The 20,400-nt window shown below is 35.3% G+C and overlaps 1 protein-coding gene across 2 annotated transcripts in view; it reads right to left on the bottom strand.

Moving 5' to 3' along the window:
- The window catches only part of SMCHD1 (structural maintenance of chromosomes flexible hinge domain containing 1), a 129,258-nt gene that overhangs the window by 37,595 nt on the left and 71,263 nt on the right, over positions 1 to 20,400 (bottom strand). For both annotated transcript variants that reach the window (XM_082853405.1, XM_082853406.1), the window contains exons 27-35: positions 19,002 to 19,090; positions 18,247 to 18,365; positions 15,037 to 15,204; positions 11,767 to 11,892; positions 9,540 to 9,619; positions 9,148 to 9,305; positions 6,927 to 7,042; positions 5,807 to 5,871; positions 602 to 689 (exon numbers count right to left, since the gene is read on the bottom strand). In XM_082853405.1, the coding sequence (XP_082709531.1) occupies positions 602 to 689; positions 5,807 to 5,871; positions 6,927 to 7,042; positions 9,148 to 9,305; positions 9,540 to 9,619; positions 11,767 to 11,892; positions 15,037 to 15,204; positions 18,247 to 18,365; positions 19,002 to 19,090 (1,009 nt within the window). The remainder of the gene's footprint in view (positions 1 to 601; positions 690 to 5,806; positions 5,872 to 6,926; positions 7,043 to 9,147; positions 9,306 to 9,539; positions 9,620 to 11,766; positions 11,893 to 15,036; positions 15,205 to 18,246; positions 18,366 to 19,001; positions 19,091 to 20,400) is intronic.

Here is a 20,400-nt window from a genome sequence, read left to right as displayed (position 1 = left end):
ATTAACAATACATTAATGGCTTAGTATTAAAGATGAAGAGAAGAAATAGAGAGCATATACTAAATGAAATATTACCTTCTAAAATGTATTTCCATTAAATTCTTAAAACTAATCAACTGGTAAAAATTGAGGATAAAAGGCATATCAGATTAATTTTTGAATGTTTACCATCTAAAAACAAATTTAGAAACACTTAAAAATATATGTAATTTAAAAAAATTTAGTGCAGTAACAATAATGAAGATAATGTATGTTAAACTACCTTAAACTTCATTATCTAGAATCCTAGTACCTGAAATGTTATTAACTGAAACATTTTCATGTACAATTGATAGGAGCAACCTTACCACGATATAGATTAAAATGTTTACTAACTGAGTCCTCGATATAAAGAGGGATGGAAAAGTAACTTCTGCAACCGGTCAAATTTAATCAATGTAATTTAAGTATGTACTATGCTAAAATTCCTAAAGATGGCATTATTTATACCTTTCAACCAATAATTAACCCACTTGTAAACAAAACAACACACTCCTCAACCAAGCAAGAAAATGTGAAGCTAACTAAAGCTAACTGCCATGCATAAAAAGAATAAACAAACCTGCTCACTGTTAAGGATATTTGCTTTATCCATCATAAAACCAAACTGGATACAATATGTCCCCACTTTGTTAGGAATTGCTTTATCCCTAAGTTAAAAAGAAAGAGACAAGATCACTGAAACCTTTTAAATAAAAGGGGAAGAAATTCAAAACATTAACATTTCTTTTCCTTCCACAAAAAGTAAATGAGTAAGAGGAGAGTTACTATTACTACATTCACCTTCATTCACCAAATATTTCCTGCAATATCAGGCTTAATTCCAGATCCCTCTTACCTGGACATTCCATCACAAAACATCTAGAACACAAACTCTGGGTGTGGCAAAAAATGAAAGAATAGGAATACAAAGTTGACAAAGTAAACACAAAAAATGCTGAATTATATATCAACTGAATTTTGCTTCATTTCTACTCAGTTTTATATTGTGAATTTATAGATTATCCAGCTGATCTTTTTTTTTTTTTTTTTTTTTTGTGGTACATGGGCCTCTCACTCTTGTGGCCTCTATTGCCGCGGAGCACAGGCTCCAGACGCGCAGGCCCAGCAGCCATGGCTCACGGGCCCAGTTGCTCCGCGGCACGTGGGATCCTCCCGGACCGGGGCACAAACCTGTGTCCCCTGCACCGGCAGGCGGACTCTCAACCACTATGCCACCAGGGAAGCCCCCAGCTGATCTTTTTATGTTGCTTTGTTTTCCATTTATATATTCTAAATATATAACTATATATATATATAGAATATATTTATTGTGATTTAATTATCAATAAAGAACTCAGTACCTAGTAAGAGGTAGACTTACTAGACTATTTTGGTCACAAACACAATGAATATATAAACGACAGTCTACGGTATACCTTGTCTGATACGTGCAATATGGTTCATGACCTCTAAGTTGGCTCTGCCATGTCATTCATATTCTCAAAATATTGGCATAATGTAGTAAACAAAGGCTGTGAACACACATCTGAATTGAAATTCTGCACTATAACATACACACAACCTTGGAGAAAATTATGTAACCTTTCTCTAGGTTGTGTTTTTCTCTGAGGATAATTCCTAATAGAGTTCCAGTAAGAATGAAACAAGACTTCTGCTCCCAAATGGCAGACCAACACTTCTGGATGAAGGTAACCATATTAAAAAAGACATCTGCTTGAAAATGTTTAAGAGATAATAAGCAAAAGTGAAAAAAATGACTCAGCAGGATACAAGAGAGCACGGAGACCCTGGGAAGTCAGTTTCATATTTAAGGTTGCTTGACTCCTGGGAGAATATCCTAGGAGTAGAGGTGGACCTAAAGCAGACAGGCTCCCAAGGGAAAAGCAACTGAGCTTAGAATTATCTCAATCTCTGAAAATAGACCAAAATGATAATAGGCTGCTAGTGTCTATCCCAGACAACAGACAGAAGCAAATGTAAACTCCATCTAGAGAAAGAGAACATCTTAGACTTCAAATTATTTCTATAAATATGCATAAATAAAAAGTATGGTAAAATAAAATAAATAGATACATGAAGAGGCAAGAGAATCAGAATGAAAGCCAACAGAAACAAGAGACAATCAAAACAGACCAAAACAAACTCCAGACAGATTTCAATAAACTCTGATTACTGCTCAAGGTAATAAAAGACAAGACTGAAAATTCCAACAGAGAACTGGACCTTTAAAAAAAAAACTAAAAATACCAAACAGAAATTGATAATTCAAAGATGAATTTAACAGCAATTAGATACCACTGAACAGAGAGAGATTAGTTAATTGAAGGTAGCTGAGAAGAAAGTATCTAGAATGAAGAAAGACAAAAATATGGCAAATAGAGAAAAGAGGGTGAGAGAGAATACTGAAAGGACTAAGTGCACGTAAATAAGAATGTAAGGAGGAGAAGAGGGAAAGAATGAGGCAGAAGCAGTATTTGATGAAATAATGGCCGACAATTTAAAAAAACTGAACAAAGACCACAAAATCAAAGCCTATGAAAACCAAACAGGATAACTTTCAAAAAATCCAAACATAGGCACATCACAGTAAAACTGCTGAAAACAAAATTCAAAGCAACCAAAAAGGAGGGTAAATGATAACTTTTCAAAAACAGTTAAGACTGATCGTTAACTTCTAAATAGAAATGATGGGACAGTGAAGGATGGCTTGAAAGTACTGCAAGAAAGAAATGGCCAACCTAGAAAATCATGTCCAGAAAAATCGTTTTCAAGCATGAAGCTGGAATATATTTTTAGGTAAAAATTAGATAATTTGTCACCACCAGCTGTGCACTCGAAAATATTAAAGGAACTTCCTCAGATGAAAAATGATCCCAGATGGAAGCCCTGAGTTGAAGATTAACAGAAAGGATAAATGAATTAAAGTCTAAATGAACACTGACTATATAAAATAATAATGCCATGAAAGATTTAATATACACAACAACAAAGGCATGTTAAGTTGGGAGAGAGAAAATGGAACTTAAGTGTTCTATGATTCATGCACTGACCAAAAAGAGGGTACAAAATGTAAATTGCCATTTAGACACTGATATGTCAACTATGCATGTTGTAATCCCTAGATTAATTAATTTAAAAAATAAACAGAATCACTTAGAAAATTGTAAAAAATTGCATAACTACCAAGTTAATGAGGAAAAGAAAATGAAAATAAAAACAATAAATTTTTTTTTAAAAAAGAAAGGAACAAAGAATAGTTGGATCAATAAAAAACAGTAAGATATAGACTCAAAAAGCAAGCATTGGATCGTTCTCAATGGTGAAAAACTGAAACCATTTCCAATAAGATCAGGAACAAGACAAGGTTGCCCACTCTCACCACTATTATTCAACATAGTTTAGGAAGTTTTAGCCACAGCAATCAGAGAAGAAAAAGAAATAAAAGGAATCCATATCAGAAAAGAAGAAGTAAAACTGTCACTATTTGCAGATGACATGATACTATACTAAGAGAATCCTAAAGATGCTACCAGAGAACTACTAGAGCTAATCAATGAAGTTCGTAAAGTATCAGGATACAAAATTAATGCACAGAAATCTCTTGCATTCCTACACACTAATGATGAAAAATCTGAAAGAGAAATTAAGGAAATGATCTAGCTTAAGGAACTAAAAAGGGTTGTTTATAGATGTTGATTTCAATGTTATTTATAATAATGAAAATGGAAATAATCTAATTAGCCCAAAATATGTGAATAGGTAAGTAAATTATGCTGTATTTTCAAAATAAAATAATCTATTAAAAAAAAAAAAAAGCAAGCATTGGACTTCCCTGGTGGTGTAGTGGTTAAGAATCCGCCTGCCAATGCAGGGGACACGGGTTCGATCCTTGGTACGGGAAGATCCCACGTGCCACGGAGCAACTAAGCCTGTGTGCCACAACTACTGAGCCTGTGCTCTAGAGCCCATAAGCCACAACTACTGAGCCCGTGTGCCACAACTACTGAAGCCCACAGGCCTAGAGCCCATACTCCACAAGAGAAGCCACCGTGATGAAAAGCCCACGCCCCGTGACGAAGAGTAGCCCCTGCAAGCCGCAACTAGAGAAAGCCTGCACACGGCAACGAAGACCCCCAAAAAATAAATTAACTAATTTTTAAAAAGGCAAGCATTTTTGAAATACGTTAATAGCTAAACTTTTTAATTAAAAATTATCATTATTATTATTTTTTGGCCGCACTGCGTCTTTGTTGCTGCACGCAGGCTTTATCAATAGAGAGAAAACTTAAAAGGAAACCAAAAACAAATTCTGCAGCTGAAAAGTACAGTAACTGAAGTGAAAATTTCACTACAGGTATTCAAAGGCAGATTTGAGAAGGTAGAAGAATTAGCAAACTTGAAGATAAGACAGTGGAAATGAGAGTCTGAGGAACAGAAAGAAAAATGATTGAAGGAAAGTGAACAGAGCCTAAGGGACCTGAGATGCTATCAAGTGGACCAACATACACATTGTGGGAGTTCAAGGAGAAAAGAGGGAAAAGGGGGCAGAGACCATGTTTGAAGAATGGCTGGAAACTTCCCTAGTTTGATGAAAGACATGAATATAAGTATCCAAGATGCTCAAGGAATTCCAAGTAAGATAAACTCAGAGACCCACACCAAGACACATTATTACAAACTTTCGAAGGACAAAGAAAAAGAGAATATTAAGAGCAGCGAGAGAAGAGCAAATCATTACATACAAGGGATCCTCAATAAGATGATGGGATTTCTCATCAGTAAGTTTGGAAGCCAGAGGCAGTGGGCCAATGTTTTCAAAGTGCTAAAAGAAAGAAACTGTCAACCAAGAATCCTACATCCAGCAACTGTTCCTCAAAAGTGAGGGAGAAATTAAGACATTCTCAGATAGGAATTCCCTGCAGTCCAGTGGTTAGGACTCTGCACCTCCACTGCAGGGGGCACGGGTTCAATCCCTGGTCAGGGAGCTAATAAGATCCTGCATGCCACACAGTGCAGCGACATTCTCAGATAAACAAAAGCTAAGGGAGTTCATTACCACTACACCTGGCCCGGAAGAAATGTTCATGGGAGTCCTACAAGGTAAAATGAAAGAACAATAGACAGTAACTTGAAGCCACATGGAAAAATAAATACCTCAACAAAGGTAAATACACAGGTAATTGTAAATGCTGGTATTATTGTAACAATGATTTATATCTATACTTGTACCTTTTGCTTTCTATACGGCTTAATAAACTATACACTTAAAGAAATAAAACAAAGCAATTATTAGTCTAAAAGGAAAGAAACATTTTTAATAAATAAAAGAAACCTTAGACACCATCTCTCCAAAACCATTTTCAGATTTCAAAGTACAGGTCCAGACTAAAGAAGCAACACTCAAAGTCACATAGTTAAACAATAAAAACCTAGTTCAGCTTTTTTACTTCATAAGATCTTAAGTTTAGAATTATAGAAATGTCCTATATAATAAAATATAAAGTGCTCTGACAACAGAATTCTTCTGATGTTTTTGATAGTTTTGAAAACAAATATATCTATCACAACAATCTTTCCCCAAACCGTTTCACAAAGTTTGCAAACAAAATATTTTCTCAAAAAACTTCCTGACCAAAAATTAAGAAAATAACATTTTCTATTCAATCATAAATTATTTCTCCCTAGCTGAGCAGGCAAATGTTGTCAAGGCTGATTAACTTCATAACAAAATATGCATTAAAATATGAAACAATTTGAGAAATACCTGAAGTAGAAGCAGCCATCTTCCTTGTCATTATCCTTTATTTTATTACAACTAAATATTTCTGCCTAGAAGGAAAAGTAGGGAAGAAGGGGGAGAGGGAGAAATCACAAACATTAAACACAGTGTATTTACGATAAAAATTTCTTTTTCCTTTCACCAAGTGTGAACCCAGATCACATCTGGATTGATAAATACACACAAACACACCCCTACATGTATATATCTTTACCATGCATGTATGACACAAAAGTGAGATTAGTCACAATGGAAAGATATACCATTAATCATTAAAGGGCACAAAACAGATCTTAAAGGTGGTGACATAATTTTAAGGTAATAGCAGCTTGATGGGACTGATGGTATAAATTAAGGAAGCTAGTTTCCTAAACAGATGACTAAACTGAACCATAAATCCTCAAAGATGTCATTAAATCAGGACCCCTGATATGGCTTGGTTTAGTTTCCAATTTGAGATTTATTTTAGATTGGCACTGTCTGGTATGGTAGCCAATAACTACATGTGACTACTGAGCACTTGAAATGTGACTGGTCCAAACTGACCAGTCCGAACTCAGGTGTTGTACGCATAAAATACAAACCAAATTTCAAAGATTTGGAAAGATACAAGAATGTAAAATATCATAATTAAATTTTAAAATATTGAGTTCATGGTGAAATGGTAACTTTTTGTATATTAGTTTAAAACTATATTAAACTTAATTTTACTTACTTCTTTTTATTTTTTAATGTGGCTACTAGCAGAATTCAGAATATGAGTATCACGTGTGGCTGGTATTATATTTCTATTGGACTGTATGGCTTTGGACTCTCAAACTGTTCTCTCCACTCTACCACCTTCTTTAATTTACTCTGTAGTCTATCAATCACATCTCCTTCTCTCACTTTCTGTACTATCTCTCAGTGATATTTAGTTTTTTGCCTGTGCTACTGTTCTTTAGACTTAATTCTGAAACATACTCTGATGCATCTTTTAAAAATCCTAAGTGATGGAATGGGTTACTTTCTAGTTCTCCAGGAACTAGAACTAATTAAATTACATTTAATTTTATGTTAAATGTAAGAGCTACTTTTAATTTCTAAAATGCTTTCTATGACTCACATTTGCTGGTGGTCGGTTCCCACTGTTTGACAGTTTCCACATTTTCATGGAAATACGTGCTGGATTAATATTTTTAATGATACTGTCATCTTCAGAAATAACAGTAATCATAAAATCTGTAATGATGAACATTAAAAAATTATTTTCTTTCTAGTTCAGTTAGTGGATTTGGCTAAATAACTGTATGTCTTAAAGCATACATCTTGTTTAAGTGTTAATAATAAAATTCTAATGAAGAAATAAAACTATTCTTTAATTAGTCTTCCCCAACAATTTGTCTACAGAACTTAATCATAACAGGTAACTCTCCAGTGCTAAATCTCCCACAGAAATCTAATAAATACATCTTTGCTATTAGTAATCCTTTGTCTTATTTTCACAGTCTGCCAAGCAAGACCAAAAAGGTTAGACTGTGTTATTTGTAGCACAAGGAACTATATTCAATATCCTGTGATACTACTGGGCATATACCCTGAGAAAACCATAATTCAAAAAGAGACAGGTACCACAATGTTCATTGCAGCAGTATTTACAATAGCCAGGACATGCAAGCAACCCAAGTGTCCATCAACAGATGAACGGATAAAGAAGATGTGGCACATATATACAATGGAATATTACTCAGCCATAAAAAGAAACGGAATTGAGTTATTTGTAGTGAGGTAGATGGACCTAGAGTCTGTCATACAGAGTGAAGTAAGTCAGAAAAACAAATACTATATGCTAACACATATGTATGAAATCTAGAAAAAAAATGGTTCTGATGAACCTAGGGGCAGGACAGGCATAAAGATGCAGACACAGAGAATGAACTTCAGGACATGGGGAGGGGGAAGGGTAAGCTGGGATGAAGTGAGAGAGTAGCACTGACATATATACACTACCAAGTGTAAAACAGATAGCTAGTGGGAAGCAGCTGCATAGCACAGGGAGGTCAGCTCTGTGCTTTGTGACCACCTAGAGGGGTGGGATAGGGAGAGTGGGAGGGAGGCACAAGAGGGAGGGGATATGGGGATATATGTATACGTATAGCTGATTCACTTTGTTATACAGCAGAAACTAACACAACATTGTAAAGCAATTATACTCCAATAAAGACATTAAAAAAATACATCCTGTGATAAAGCATCATGGAAAAGAACATGAAAAAGAATGTATTTATATGTATAACTGAGTCACGCTGCTGTACAGCAGTAATTATCACAACATTGTAATTCAACTATACTTCAATAAAAATTTTTTTAAAAAAAAGGTTAGACTACAGATACTCAGCAATCTAGAACAGGCCAAACGGTTACAAATCTATATGCTTTATGTAGTCTGAGAATACAATGTTTACTTTCTTTTATGATTTTCAATAGCATACAGTAGCTAAACTATTATTACTTGTAATAGTCCCTTATATTTATCACCTGTAATATTCTCTTGTCACCTATTACAGTTTTTAATCACAGGAAATAGGTCTTATCTCCCCTAACAGATTTCAAAGGCTATAATTATTTAAAATTACTGTTAATATTTCAATCTAAATATTTCTGGTCTGCTTCTTTCACTGCTTGTAACTATGAACAGGAATTCATCCTCTCAAGAAAACCAAAGTCTTCAAGAAAATTACCTATACAAAGCAAATACAATTTCCTATTGACTTGGCTCCTGCCATATTACACTGAAATCATTTGCTTACTTGACTGTCTCCTACATTAGACTGAACTCATTGAAAACTGTCTTGTTCATTACTGGAATTAGGAGTCTAGCATAGTGGATGGACATAGCAGGTGTTCAGTAAATGTTTGTTGTTCTGAAATATCTTTAATCATAAATTATGATGTGATGCATTTCCATCCAAATTAAGTTGAACAGTCCTGGTTCTGTCTGGTTTAACAGTGCAACATATTTAGTAGAACATACCCCCACAGTTTTGCCATTTAGCAGTTCATACTTCTTTTGCAGAATCTCACAATTCAGCAAATGAACAAACACAAACTGGTTATCTTAAGCTATCAGTTTATATATGAACTTTTAGTTCATTCTTGACCACTAAAGGAATGTAGGATATAGGGGAGAGGGAAGACATAGCTAAGTCAAATGTACTTTCTTATTTGAAAAGCCACAACATGCTTGCTTTTTTATCATGCTGAACACCCAGGATAAATAATTTATTCCATTAATGTAAGAGGCAACTTAATACTACAAATTTATTTTAAAACTGTGAATTACTCACCAGTGAAAATACCCCCTGCTAAAAAGGAAGCATCTTTGTCATATTTAACATTCAGACGAATGGGTTTTTCAGGGTCTGGAAGAATCATTAACTTAATTATAGGTCCTTCTATGGTATTCTTGTTATAAATGGCTTTAACCTGCATAATATGTTCTCCTCTAAAAAGAAAAAAGGGGAAGGGGGGAAGGGGATTCAAACTTCATTAGTTATAACTAAAAATTCTGAGACAATTTATACAAAGTTTAACTCATTTAGGAAACCTCTCTACTCCTGTTCCATGCCAACTCCTGACTATCACTAAATAGAAGGCTAGTTACTACTCTTAACTTAATCAAGTAATAACAAAAATAAATCTCTATAATATCAATAACTATCAAACTTTCAGTTCTTACCTAGGGGCATAAACACTGAACACTCCCAAATTAGCCCTGCCCCTTTCATCGGTTTTATGCTGTTGGTTTGAAGGAGTGAGCTAAAAACAAAACAAAACGGTTAATTAGAAAATTCTAGGAATCAAATTCTTTTCCTCTATTACTATTTAAAAAGCTACATTTGCACAGTCTAAAATCTAAAATTGTCTAATTTGAACTAGTTGAAATGATATAATACGTAATCACATAATCCAAAGGATAATAATCACTCACACTCAATTAAACTAGAATTTTGTGTATTTCAATTATTAAGTTGCAGAATTCAATGTTCAGTTTCAATAACGCTGATATATCAAGTGAAGTTTGGTCACACAAACACTGAAGGTATATTCCAAAACTGGGGGGCTGTGAGAGTCGGCGCAGGAAAAATAAACATAAATACACGTACATAATTTCAAGTCAAGGCATAATACCATGTCCATCGTTAGTTACTTCATCTTTCTCTTAATATTTACTCAGATGTGCTTCTTAAATCTTTGTTGCAATACTACTTTTGCATTGATAACCAAGCTTTTACTTTTAAGTGATTAAGAATCAGTGGCCACATTTCCTAATCATTGGTTAGAAGAGTCTTTCAGTCTTTTGCAGATGCTTCTCCAAAAAACTAAGATCATACTCTTATTACCAGTAGGAAATAATCACTATTTAACTCTCTTGGAAGCAAACATTAAGAACAAAAGTAAATGTGAAGACGGTAGAAGCAGGAAAATCAGACTCTCTCCTAAATTCTAATACCAAATTTCTGTTTAACGGAACCTGAAGATTAGGTGATTATGGTACATGCAGACAAAAAAAAAAAAAACAAAAGCAATAGTTGGTGAGACAAAAGTGAGAAAGAGTAATTGAACTGCTAGAATAAAACCCTATATTTGCACCTGTCTCATTTACCCTCCAATCCATCTTCTCTCAACCTATCTCAAAGTCTTTCCTCCATCTGGGTCCTAAATCTTTGTCGCTAAGCCAGAGAAGTCAGTCTTCTATTTCAGGCTATATAGCAGCAATACTGTAGTCTTTTTTGACAGGCTAAGACCTCTGACCCTTTTCACTTTACTTTGAAAATAAGTTCATGCGGATCACAAGTCATTCTTGGCACTTTAATCTCCTGTATAGCTTTTATTTATTTATTTATTTTCGTTTATTGTCTTTTGGCCACGCACATGGCATGCAAGATTTTAGTTCACCAACAAGGGATTGAACCTGTGCCCCCTGCAGTGGAAGCATGTAGTCCCAACCACTGGACTGCCAGGGAATTCTCTCCTGTATAGCTTTTAAGATAAACTTGTTGAGTCCTACAAAATCCCCACTGGGATTCTTAATGAACTAATAGATTAATTTCAAGTGAACTGTGTATTTATATAATACCAACTTTTTGCATCCACTAAAATTATAAAATTCATGGAGGGATATTCAAGCCTGGCTAAATATAACTCCAAGAACTCGCTTCTGTGTTGCCTGGCAACAACCTGGCTGGGACAAATGAATTCCCTTCAACCAACAGCAGAGACTTGTGAAAATATAACTTTGCAAGGGACTGGCAGCTTCTTCCCTTACCCCTTGCAGGAGGGCATAAACTTTGTGCCAGGCATCCAAAGTCCCCCCTACATCCTAGTTACCCCAATACTAATGTAAACACTTGGTACCTAATCTTGGACTCCCGGTATCCAAGCACTATGTCTGTGCCCAAACATTACGAGGCCATGTTCATGCTTGCCGAATTCCCTAGAACACAAGCCAGTATAGGTCTAACAGCTATGCCCAGGCCCTGGTAGCTCTCCAAAAGGTAGGTGGAGTACAGCTACTCGCATGACTCTTTTCCTTCACCCTTAGGGCTTGTAAGTTTCCCCAATAATACCTGTTTCATAACCCATACTGCAGGTCATTGTATCTGCCATCATTCACCTTTGTCAGCATTATCTATTCTTAATCTGAAATCCAAATATTAATATTGTGTAATAAACACTCAGACATAACTGCAGAATGTTGCTCCTTGTTACACTGTTTGCAAGATATAAACTATACTTCCTCAAACTCTTAAAAATTTTAGGTTAACTTAAACTAAGCAATAATGAAGATTATATAAGACTATTTTTGTTTTAAAAAAAGAAATGTGACACCTAAAGACGTAATCCTGAGGATGAAAGCCAGAATTTTAAGTAAGTGAAAATGTTTAAGAATGTTTAAAACTTACCTTTAAATTGTTAGCTTTTATAAGGCTTATTTTAACCTGTGGCACAAGTGCTGGATTATCCCACTGATCACAAAGTTGAACAATGAGAGGATTCTGTAATTCTCTTCCGTTAATCACTGGAATGGACTAAAACAGATATAATAATTTTAAGAAGCACTAAAACATATATGCCAAACAATATGATTACTATTTAAGTGAAACAATCACTTAATGTATCTGTTTTATTCACAAATAGCTCCCTTCATCGATTAAAATAAACTTCTGAAAGTCAATTATGTTGTCACAAATGATCCTCTTCTTATAGAAATGATTGAAAATTTGATAAACGGGAAAATATCATTTGACATTACTGGCTTCTAGAGCCAGTCAAGAATTCTAAAAATTACATATTAGAAGGACTTCCTTGGAAACAGAAGCTTATCTTAGGTTCTCCTCTTTAGCACTGTCATCTACAGTTTAACTCCTCCATCAATTGTCAGCACTCTGCCAGTCTACACGAAGCAATAATGCACAGCTTTCCAGCTCTTGGTTAAACAGGACTAGTCACTGATAATCTACACTGTCTTGTTGGCTTAAGATGTTTCTTGCTTTTCCATTACTTCATGTAAGGCCTGTGTAGCTCTGCGAATTTGTGTGCCAACCTATTAATACTGGATATATCAAAGGAAAACACATTGTCAAGCAAGAAACCTGTGAAAGTCCAATCCTCTGTGTCAGATTTTAAAAGTTAAAAAAAAAAAAAGATAGGAAAGATATAACTAGCAAAAAATGAAAGCTGACTTATCATCTCTCTCCTACTAATAATGTTCCCTCCGCTTCCTCCACCCCTCACCTTACTTGAGGAAGTTGTTTACCAAATTACGTTAGGAGGTTGCTAAAAGTGGGAGAAAAATTAATAATGTGTTAGGGCTAGAACTTTTTTTTTTAAAGATACCCCTGAAGCTGGTTTAGTTTAAATGCTTGACTACCAAAAGATTTTCATGGATAGACTGTATTTTATCTGAAAAAGTTTATAAAAAGCTTGAATATATAAAAAGTGCTGATGTTTCCAAATGTAAACACTACAGGGTCTTTATTCCTAATTATGTAATTGTCTGTCCATCAAATAGTAACTACTTTTAAAGAGTATCTTTCAGTAAATGACTTGTAGCAAAAGCTTTTAGTTGAACATTTTTCTGGGTAGTAGTGGGGAAAGCAAATATCCAAAATCAAATGTTCATGAATACAAATCTGTCCTTTGCCACTTTTTAATACTGTCGTGTAATGTGATATTTCAGAATTTGTTTCCTATTTATAAAGAATGATAATATATCATAATGTTGCTGAAGATTAAATGAGAGAATATATGTGTATATTTAATATATTTTTTCTATTTATCATGCTTAGGTGTTAAATCAGTTCCCCTTTTCTATTAAAGATCCTGTAGGGGCACGGTAGGTCAAAAATTAAATTAGGAAATTCTAGGAAAACCACATATTCAAATGACTACGTTTTCAAGCTTACCTACATATAATGTATCTCTTAACAGAATGAGAAATTTGTTTTAGGTTTTATTTTTAAAACTGTTGGATTTCAATGGTATCTGCAAATAAACCTTGTAATAAGTTTTTGAGTTAGCAAGCTGTCATTATTTTTTATATTCCCCTCCTACAAAATCATATAAAAACATGAACATGTAAAGATTTTTTCCACCTCAAATGTACACAATTATTCCATGATACAGTGAGTCAACAAATCCTTTACTGACATCATTAGGCACAAAGAATGTATTGATTTATGCAATATATGTGCTTCCAGATAAAAAATAAGTACACTCACTTTTCAGTGAAATCCTTCAGTCGACACATTACAAAAAAAATTGTTTTTAAAGCACATTCATACACTAGTTTATCTGTTTTTTTAAACTCACAAATCAAAAAAGGGCAATCTCAAACTAGGGTGCAGATATGTAAGCTTTTCTTACATGATCAGTTCCTTTACAGGATAATTTCATTTACTACCACGGTCATGTGAGATCATTTCCCATTAGAAAAAAATAAGCTTTCATACCAACAGATAAGGCCCTGCCACACCATAACTGAACACCAGAATGTGAACATTTTAAAATGAGAATTCTAAAAATTGATTGAAAACTGAAAGGTAACAGATTTGATAGACATTTGCAAAATTAGTATTGAAGTATTAGTGATTAGTATTTAATTCAAAAAGAGTCATGTCCCACAATGTTCATTCCAGCTCTATTTACAATAGCCAGGACATGGAAGCAACCTAAGTGTCCATCGACAGATGAATGGATAAAGAAGATGTGGCACATATATACAATGGAATATTACTCAGCCATAAAAGGAAACGAAACTGAGTTATTTGTAGTGAGGTGGATGGACCTAGAGTCTGTCATACAGAATGAAGTAAGTCAGAAAGAGAAAAACAAATACCGTATGCTAATACATACATATGCAGTCTAAAAAAAAAAAAAAAAAGGTTCTGAAGAAGCTAGGGGCAGGACAGGAATAAAGAAGCAGACGTAGAGAGTGGACCTGAGGATGGGGAAGAGTAAGCTGGGATGAAGTGAGAGAGTGGCATGGACTTACACATATTACCAAATGTAAAACAGATAGCTAGTGGGAAGCAGCCACATAGCACAGGGAGATCAGCTCAGTGCTTTGTGACCACCTAAGGGGTGGGATAGGGAGGGTGGGAGGGAGACGGAAGAGGGAAGAGATACGGGGATGTATATATACCTATAGCTGATTCACTTTGTTATAAAGCAGAAACTAACACACCATGGTAAAGCAATTATACTCCAATAAAGATGTTAAAAAAAAAGATTTAACTATTTGCATAGGAAGGCAAACTGAAGTTTTTATGGATATAATGAATGACTTGATACCTGGTATGCTTTTAAAAATTCCAGCAAAAACATTTTTTTAGTAAGTCAGTGAGAGAGAACAATGAAATAAAATTGGGCAAAAACCAGTAACTGTTGAAACTGGGCGTTCATTATACTTTACTTTTATGCATATTTTAAAATTTCTATTACAATAAAATACTTAGAATTTGAAGTATTACACTTTTTTAAACAAATGAGGGCACAGTGATGAATTAAATAATGAAGTATTAAAATTCATATTACTTTGTCCTTTTGTTATTGTTACTATTGCTACTGTTATTACTTCAACAACAAAATGTAACTATTCTGATCTACTGACATTTTGAAGCAGTAAGTCATGTGATATTAAATTCTGTCAATCAAGGCAGGAAGGTACTTACCTCCTTTAACTCTGGCCAGTCTACAAGGAGAAGTTTAGCTGGTGGCCCAGAAATTAGCTGCACTCGAATAAAGTCAGAAAACTCACGCCACGTAAAACAAAGATCCTTATTTCCAGGGGGACCTGGAATAAATTTGATGCCTCTCACACTTATACTTTGTGTATTTTCCTAATGAGGAAAAGCACATTGAAAAGAAACAGGGAGATAATGTTTAGTTTTCAGAAAAATGAAAGAAAATGTCGTCACCACCTATGTGCATACAGATGTGCTTCTGGTATAACAACAGCAAGTAACTTACACATATGCCAATACTGGAGTTCCTTGAATTTCATCTCCTTGAGAGGAGAAACTGAAATTCTTTTTCGTGAGGGAGAAATCTAAAAGGTTCAAGCTATGTCCTTTTTCCTGATATTTTCCTAATTTCCCTCTTATTTACACTTGCATTGTCTCCTTTTTGTTCCCCAAATAGCCATGCACGTGCTTGCCCAACACCCTTTGCACTCGCTCCTTCCCCGTGACTGCAACATTTTTTTTTACCTACATGGCTTTTCTTCAGGTTTTTGCACACAGAATACCTTAACCAGAGGGGTTTTCTGTGACTACCCTATATGATGGTGCCCTATTTCCACAGCCCACTTTAATTTTCTTCCTGTCACTCATTTCCTACCTGTTATATGCTCTCCCATTACAAGGTAATCTCCGAGAAGGCAGGGGCTTTGACTTGTCACAAACCCATCGCTGGTACTTAGAATGCCTAACATCTGTTAATGGGAATCAATGACACTAGCCTATAATCTTTGCCAAGTGACTGAAGTAGATAAACTGATTCCATACTGGCATGAGCACTGTAGTATTCACATTTTAATAGTGACCCTTAATGATTTCATCATCTTAAATTTCCATTAAGTACAAATATATTCCAGAAGATTTTAAAAATCAGAGTTAAAATGTCATGTTTTATGATCTGAAACAACTGTTTGTAGAACATTTTCTGTAAAAAGACACTGCAAAACAATAAAAATTAATCTCCCCCAAAAGCCCACTGAGTGCAGGGGAGTTTTTTCATTATTTGGAAAACAAATTAAGCATTCATTAGTACAACACATTGAAAAGTTCAAAATACGTGAAGTCTATAGAATCCCACATTTAATAGTGAAACACCAAATGCCCTTTTGAAGAGGTGATGTCTTAAGTAATCTTGAAAGTTATTCTGGTTTTACCTCATATCTTAAAAATAAAATTTGCATGCACATTAACAAATTGTAGATGAGTATAAATAGAATTAAACACAAAATTCTGAAAGGCACTCTCTAAGGTCTAATGTTGATATTATCAAGGGAATGTACTTCAGAAGAGCAGTACATTTTATGAAGATGTGGAAATGATTTTAAGAAACAATGGCAGGGCTTCCCTGGTAGCGCATTGGTTGAGAGTCCGCCTGCCGATGCAGGGGACACAGGTTCGTGCCCCGGTCCGGGAGGATCCCACATGCCGCGGAGCGGCTGGGCCCGTGAGCCATGGCTGCTAAGCCTCCGTGTCTGGAGCCTGTGCTCCGCAACGGGAGAGGCCACAGCAGTGAGAGGCCCACGTACCAAAAAAAAAAAAGAAATAATGGCATATTAAAAGCAGTTTTTAAAAATTTTTTTTTATTTTTTTGCGGTACGCAAAAATAGTGCTTTTTAAAAATAGTGCTTTTTAAAAACAACTTTGGTTTAAAAAAAAAGAAAACAGAGGCTCCCTTTTTTCTGTAGAAACTAGGGGTAGACTCCTATTGTTTTGAAAGTGAGTCAAGATAGTATACATCAGTTATAAAATGACAGCAGAAACAAAGAAAGTCAATTTGACTGGAGAATGAGCCATGGGAGGAGATAGGTGTGCTGCAGTGGAATACTATGGAGTACTTTAGGTCACCCTAAGGAGATGGAGTCTATAGTATAAAATGCTGATAGGTGGCATAAGATGGGAACTGAAAACTGACACTAGATTCGGTCAGGCGGCACAGGGCAGAAAAACAGTGACAGTGGCTTGCCTGGGAATGATGGTGAAGAATGTGAAAACAGAGAGTAGACACAACTCTTCCAAGGAGCTGTACTGTAAAAAGGAGGAGAGAAGGAGGGCCGTACAAGGAAGCTGTGAGCGTTTTTTTATTATAGCCTGTCTATATGCTGATGGGAATCTAATTGACAGGGAAAACAAGATGTAGGAAGATAGGTTACAATTTAGGAATAATTAGTGAAAGAGGATGGGAGCCTGTGCATAAGGCGACAGGAAGCAGAGATAGTTCATGTATAATAGCAGTTATTATCTGACTTCATCTACACAGAGGGTGAAGCTAGACAAGAGAAGAACCTGAAAGTCAAAGATGAAACCTTATCTTTTACAGTAAACAAAACACCATTAAAAGTTCCTCAGCAGTGCTAAGATATAGTGAAAGTGGTGTTCTGAAAACTAGAAAATAATAGCCCAGCAGATTAGTGGAAACAGAAATTCTAGGTGGGAGGGCCAACAAGGAGGCTATTATGATCATTCTGTCGGGTAAAAGGTATAATGGAGGCTCCAAAAGGAAGAAGAGTTTTGAAAACCATTAAATGCCCTAAATGGATTCAACTTTACTTGGGCCTTAGAATTCCTTCTTTTTGACCTACTCGAGCCTGGTAGGTTCCTTGAAGGCTCAACTCCAACATCTTTTCTCAAAAACTGCCTTTAATCTCTCCAAGAAGAATACATTGTGTTTCCTTGCTTGTTTTAAACTGAAATAATTCCACCAGGGTTCTTATTTTTCAAGCTAATCTCAATTAACTGCACAGCTGCAAACTTTCACCACTAGTTTTCTCCCAGGCATTCTATTTAATGCAGGGACTGAGCACCAAGAAATTTTACTCAAATAGCTACATGAAAAACTATCTTCATATACATATCAAAATATTTAAGGATGAAATGATATGATGTATGGAATTTGCTTCAAAGTGATGGATAAGGGGGAAGTGATGAATGTTGAAGCTGACTGATGGGATCATGGGAATTAATTATACTATTTATTCTATTTTTGCATATGTTCAAAATTTTTCATTATAAAACTTATTTTAATGCCTTTTATAATTTTTCACTGTAAACACTGAAATCAAGTCTCTCTTATTTTTGTTTTTCCCAAACATTTTGTTATATATAAACTGAATGGAATAAGCCAACTGTTATGGAAAACAGCCATACCTGAAAAGTAGTTTTCAAATGTGAGCTATCAAGTCCAATCCCAGCAATTCCCAAGGAAGATAGAGAACTTGGTGAAAATGCTTGAATCTGATTTCCATACTGATCTGTAACTATTATAACTATAAAAAGGGGAGGAAGTTTAATTTTAAAGTATCAATAAAATATACAAATATCCATAATAAACACTTATACACTTAATTAAAATTATACTTAGAAACTCATTCTAACTTTGTTCTTGTGTATTTTTTTGGTAAAAAGTAATTATAATCACTTCTTTTATAATCACTATAAAAATAATAAGAATATACATAAGTACACTTATATTATTTACATATTTAACATGATGCTGATGTTAATCATATTTACATATTTAACATGATGCTGATGTTAATCAAGTTTTTTACCATGAACATTTGAAGGAAATAATTTAGTATTATGTAATATTCTAGATATAAGAAAAATACAGGATACATATGAACCCACTAATGTATTTACTTTTCACTCGTAATATTAACTATTATCATTTCTAACAAAAGTCAACATTCTTTTCAACAAACTATTTTTGCCAAACTGATTTCACAGTTAGGTCAGCATAGGCAAAGACAGGGAAAATGCTTCAATCTTTCCAACAATGGAATTTAAACCATAAACCGTATATAAATCCCAAGTTTTCCTTTCAGATTATGTATGCCAAAACATGAACGTAAGGACATATTATAGAAGTGTTTTAAAGAAAGAAAGCAGGCCATACTAACCTATTTCTCCTTGAAGCTCTTGGCCCATCTGTACAGTTTTTCCTCCTTTTAATTCACATTTTAGATGTTTAGGTTCATCAGGAAGTGGTCTGCAATTGATTAACAAGTTAAAGGCCTTACTTGCACCATTAATTGTAGAAAAAAATTAGTTTAAATATGCTAAAGAGTAACAAATACAACACTCATTTTCTAAAACTTAAAGTAACACCCCTCTAAATACCTCCATTTATATAACGTAACTATTAACCCAAAAGGAAAGAGAGAAAAGATAGCTTGCAAAGAGAGTAGAGAATACTGAAAAAAAAAAAAAAATACACATGTGTTAGATCACAGTTAGCTATGCTGGATTAAAAGGAATTTATGCCATGAGAGCACTGAGAAAGAAAACAGATGGGTCTGTAAGAATGACTCATGAAGAGATCTGTCTCTGGCTGAAGAGTTGTACATCTTACGATTTTATCTCAAACGTGGAGCTATTCTAAGTGTTGGAATAGTATGGAAATGTGTAGAGGAATTAAAGTGAAAAAGGTTTGGCTTCCCTGGTGGTGCAGTGGTTGAGACTCCGCCTGCCGATGCAGGGGACACGGGTTTGTGCCCCGGTCCGGGAAGATCCCACATGCCGTGGAGCGGCTGGGCCCGTGAGCCATGGCCGCTGAGCCTGTGCGTCCGGAGCCTGTGCTCCACAACGGGAGAGGCCCCAGCAGAAAGGGGCCCACGTACCGCAAAAAAAAAAAAAAAAAAAAAAAAAAAAGTGAAAAAGGTTCTTAAAAAAGAGGCAGCCGAGGAACTGACAGGCCAGGGTGAAGGACAGGTTTTCAATATAGCTACTTAAATCTCCCCCTTTTCTATCAGGTGGACTCAGCTTTGAAAATCATCACTAACCAATGAAAGCATTCTTCCTTCTGAACAACACACTGACTGATCACACTGTATCTTTTGGACTTTTCATGTCTGTCATTCTCCATGAGTTTTCACTGTTGCTTGTCCTAGAAGGGCTTTCCTTTATCAAAAGTTCTGGTTCTGACAGATACTAGAGGGTCAATTAAGCAGAAGCTTGTAACGATATTAAGAATTAATCACTACCTTCAGTGAAGCTTTATTCCAAAGACAACCTATTTCCAAAAAATTGTGAAAATTTCTATATTAAAAAACAACTTTGGGGCTTCCCTGGTGGCGCAGTGGTTGAGAGTCTGCCTGCCGATACAGGGGACGCGGGTTCGTGCCCCAGTCCGGGAAGGTCCCACATGCAGCGGAGTGGCTGGGCCCGTGAGCCATGGCTGCTGAGCCTGCGCGTCCGGAGCTTGTGCTCCTCGATGGGAGAGGCCACAACAGTGAGAGGCCCACATACCGCAAAAAAAACAAAAAAAAACAACTTTGGCATGTGTGCTTTGGAGAAAAG

The sequence above is a fragment of the Leucopleurus acutus genome (assembly GCF_964270905.1).
Source record: "Leucopleurus acutus genome assembly, chromosome: 13".
NCBI lineage: Eukaryota > Metazoa > Chordata > Mammalia > Artiodactyla > Delphinidae > Leucopleurus > Leucopleurus acutus.
The sequence above is the reverse complement of the archived record's forward strand: the minus strand, read 5'-3'. Positions and strand labels throughout refer to the sequence as shown.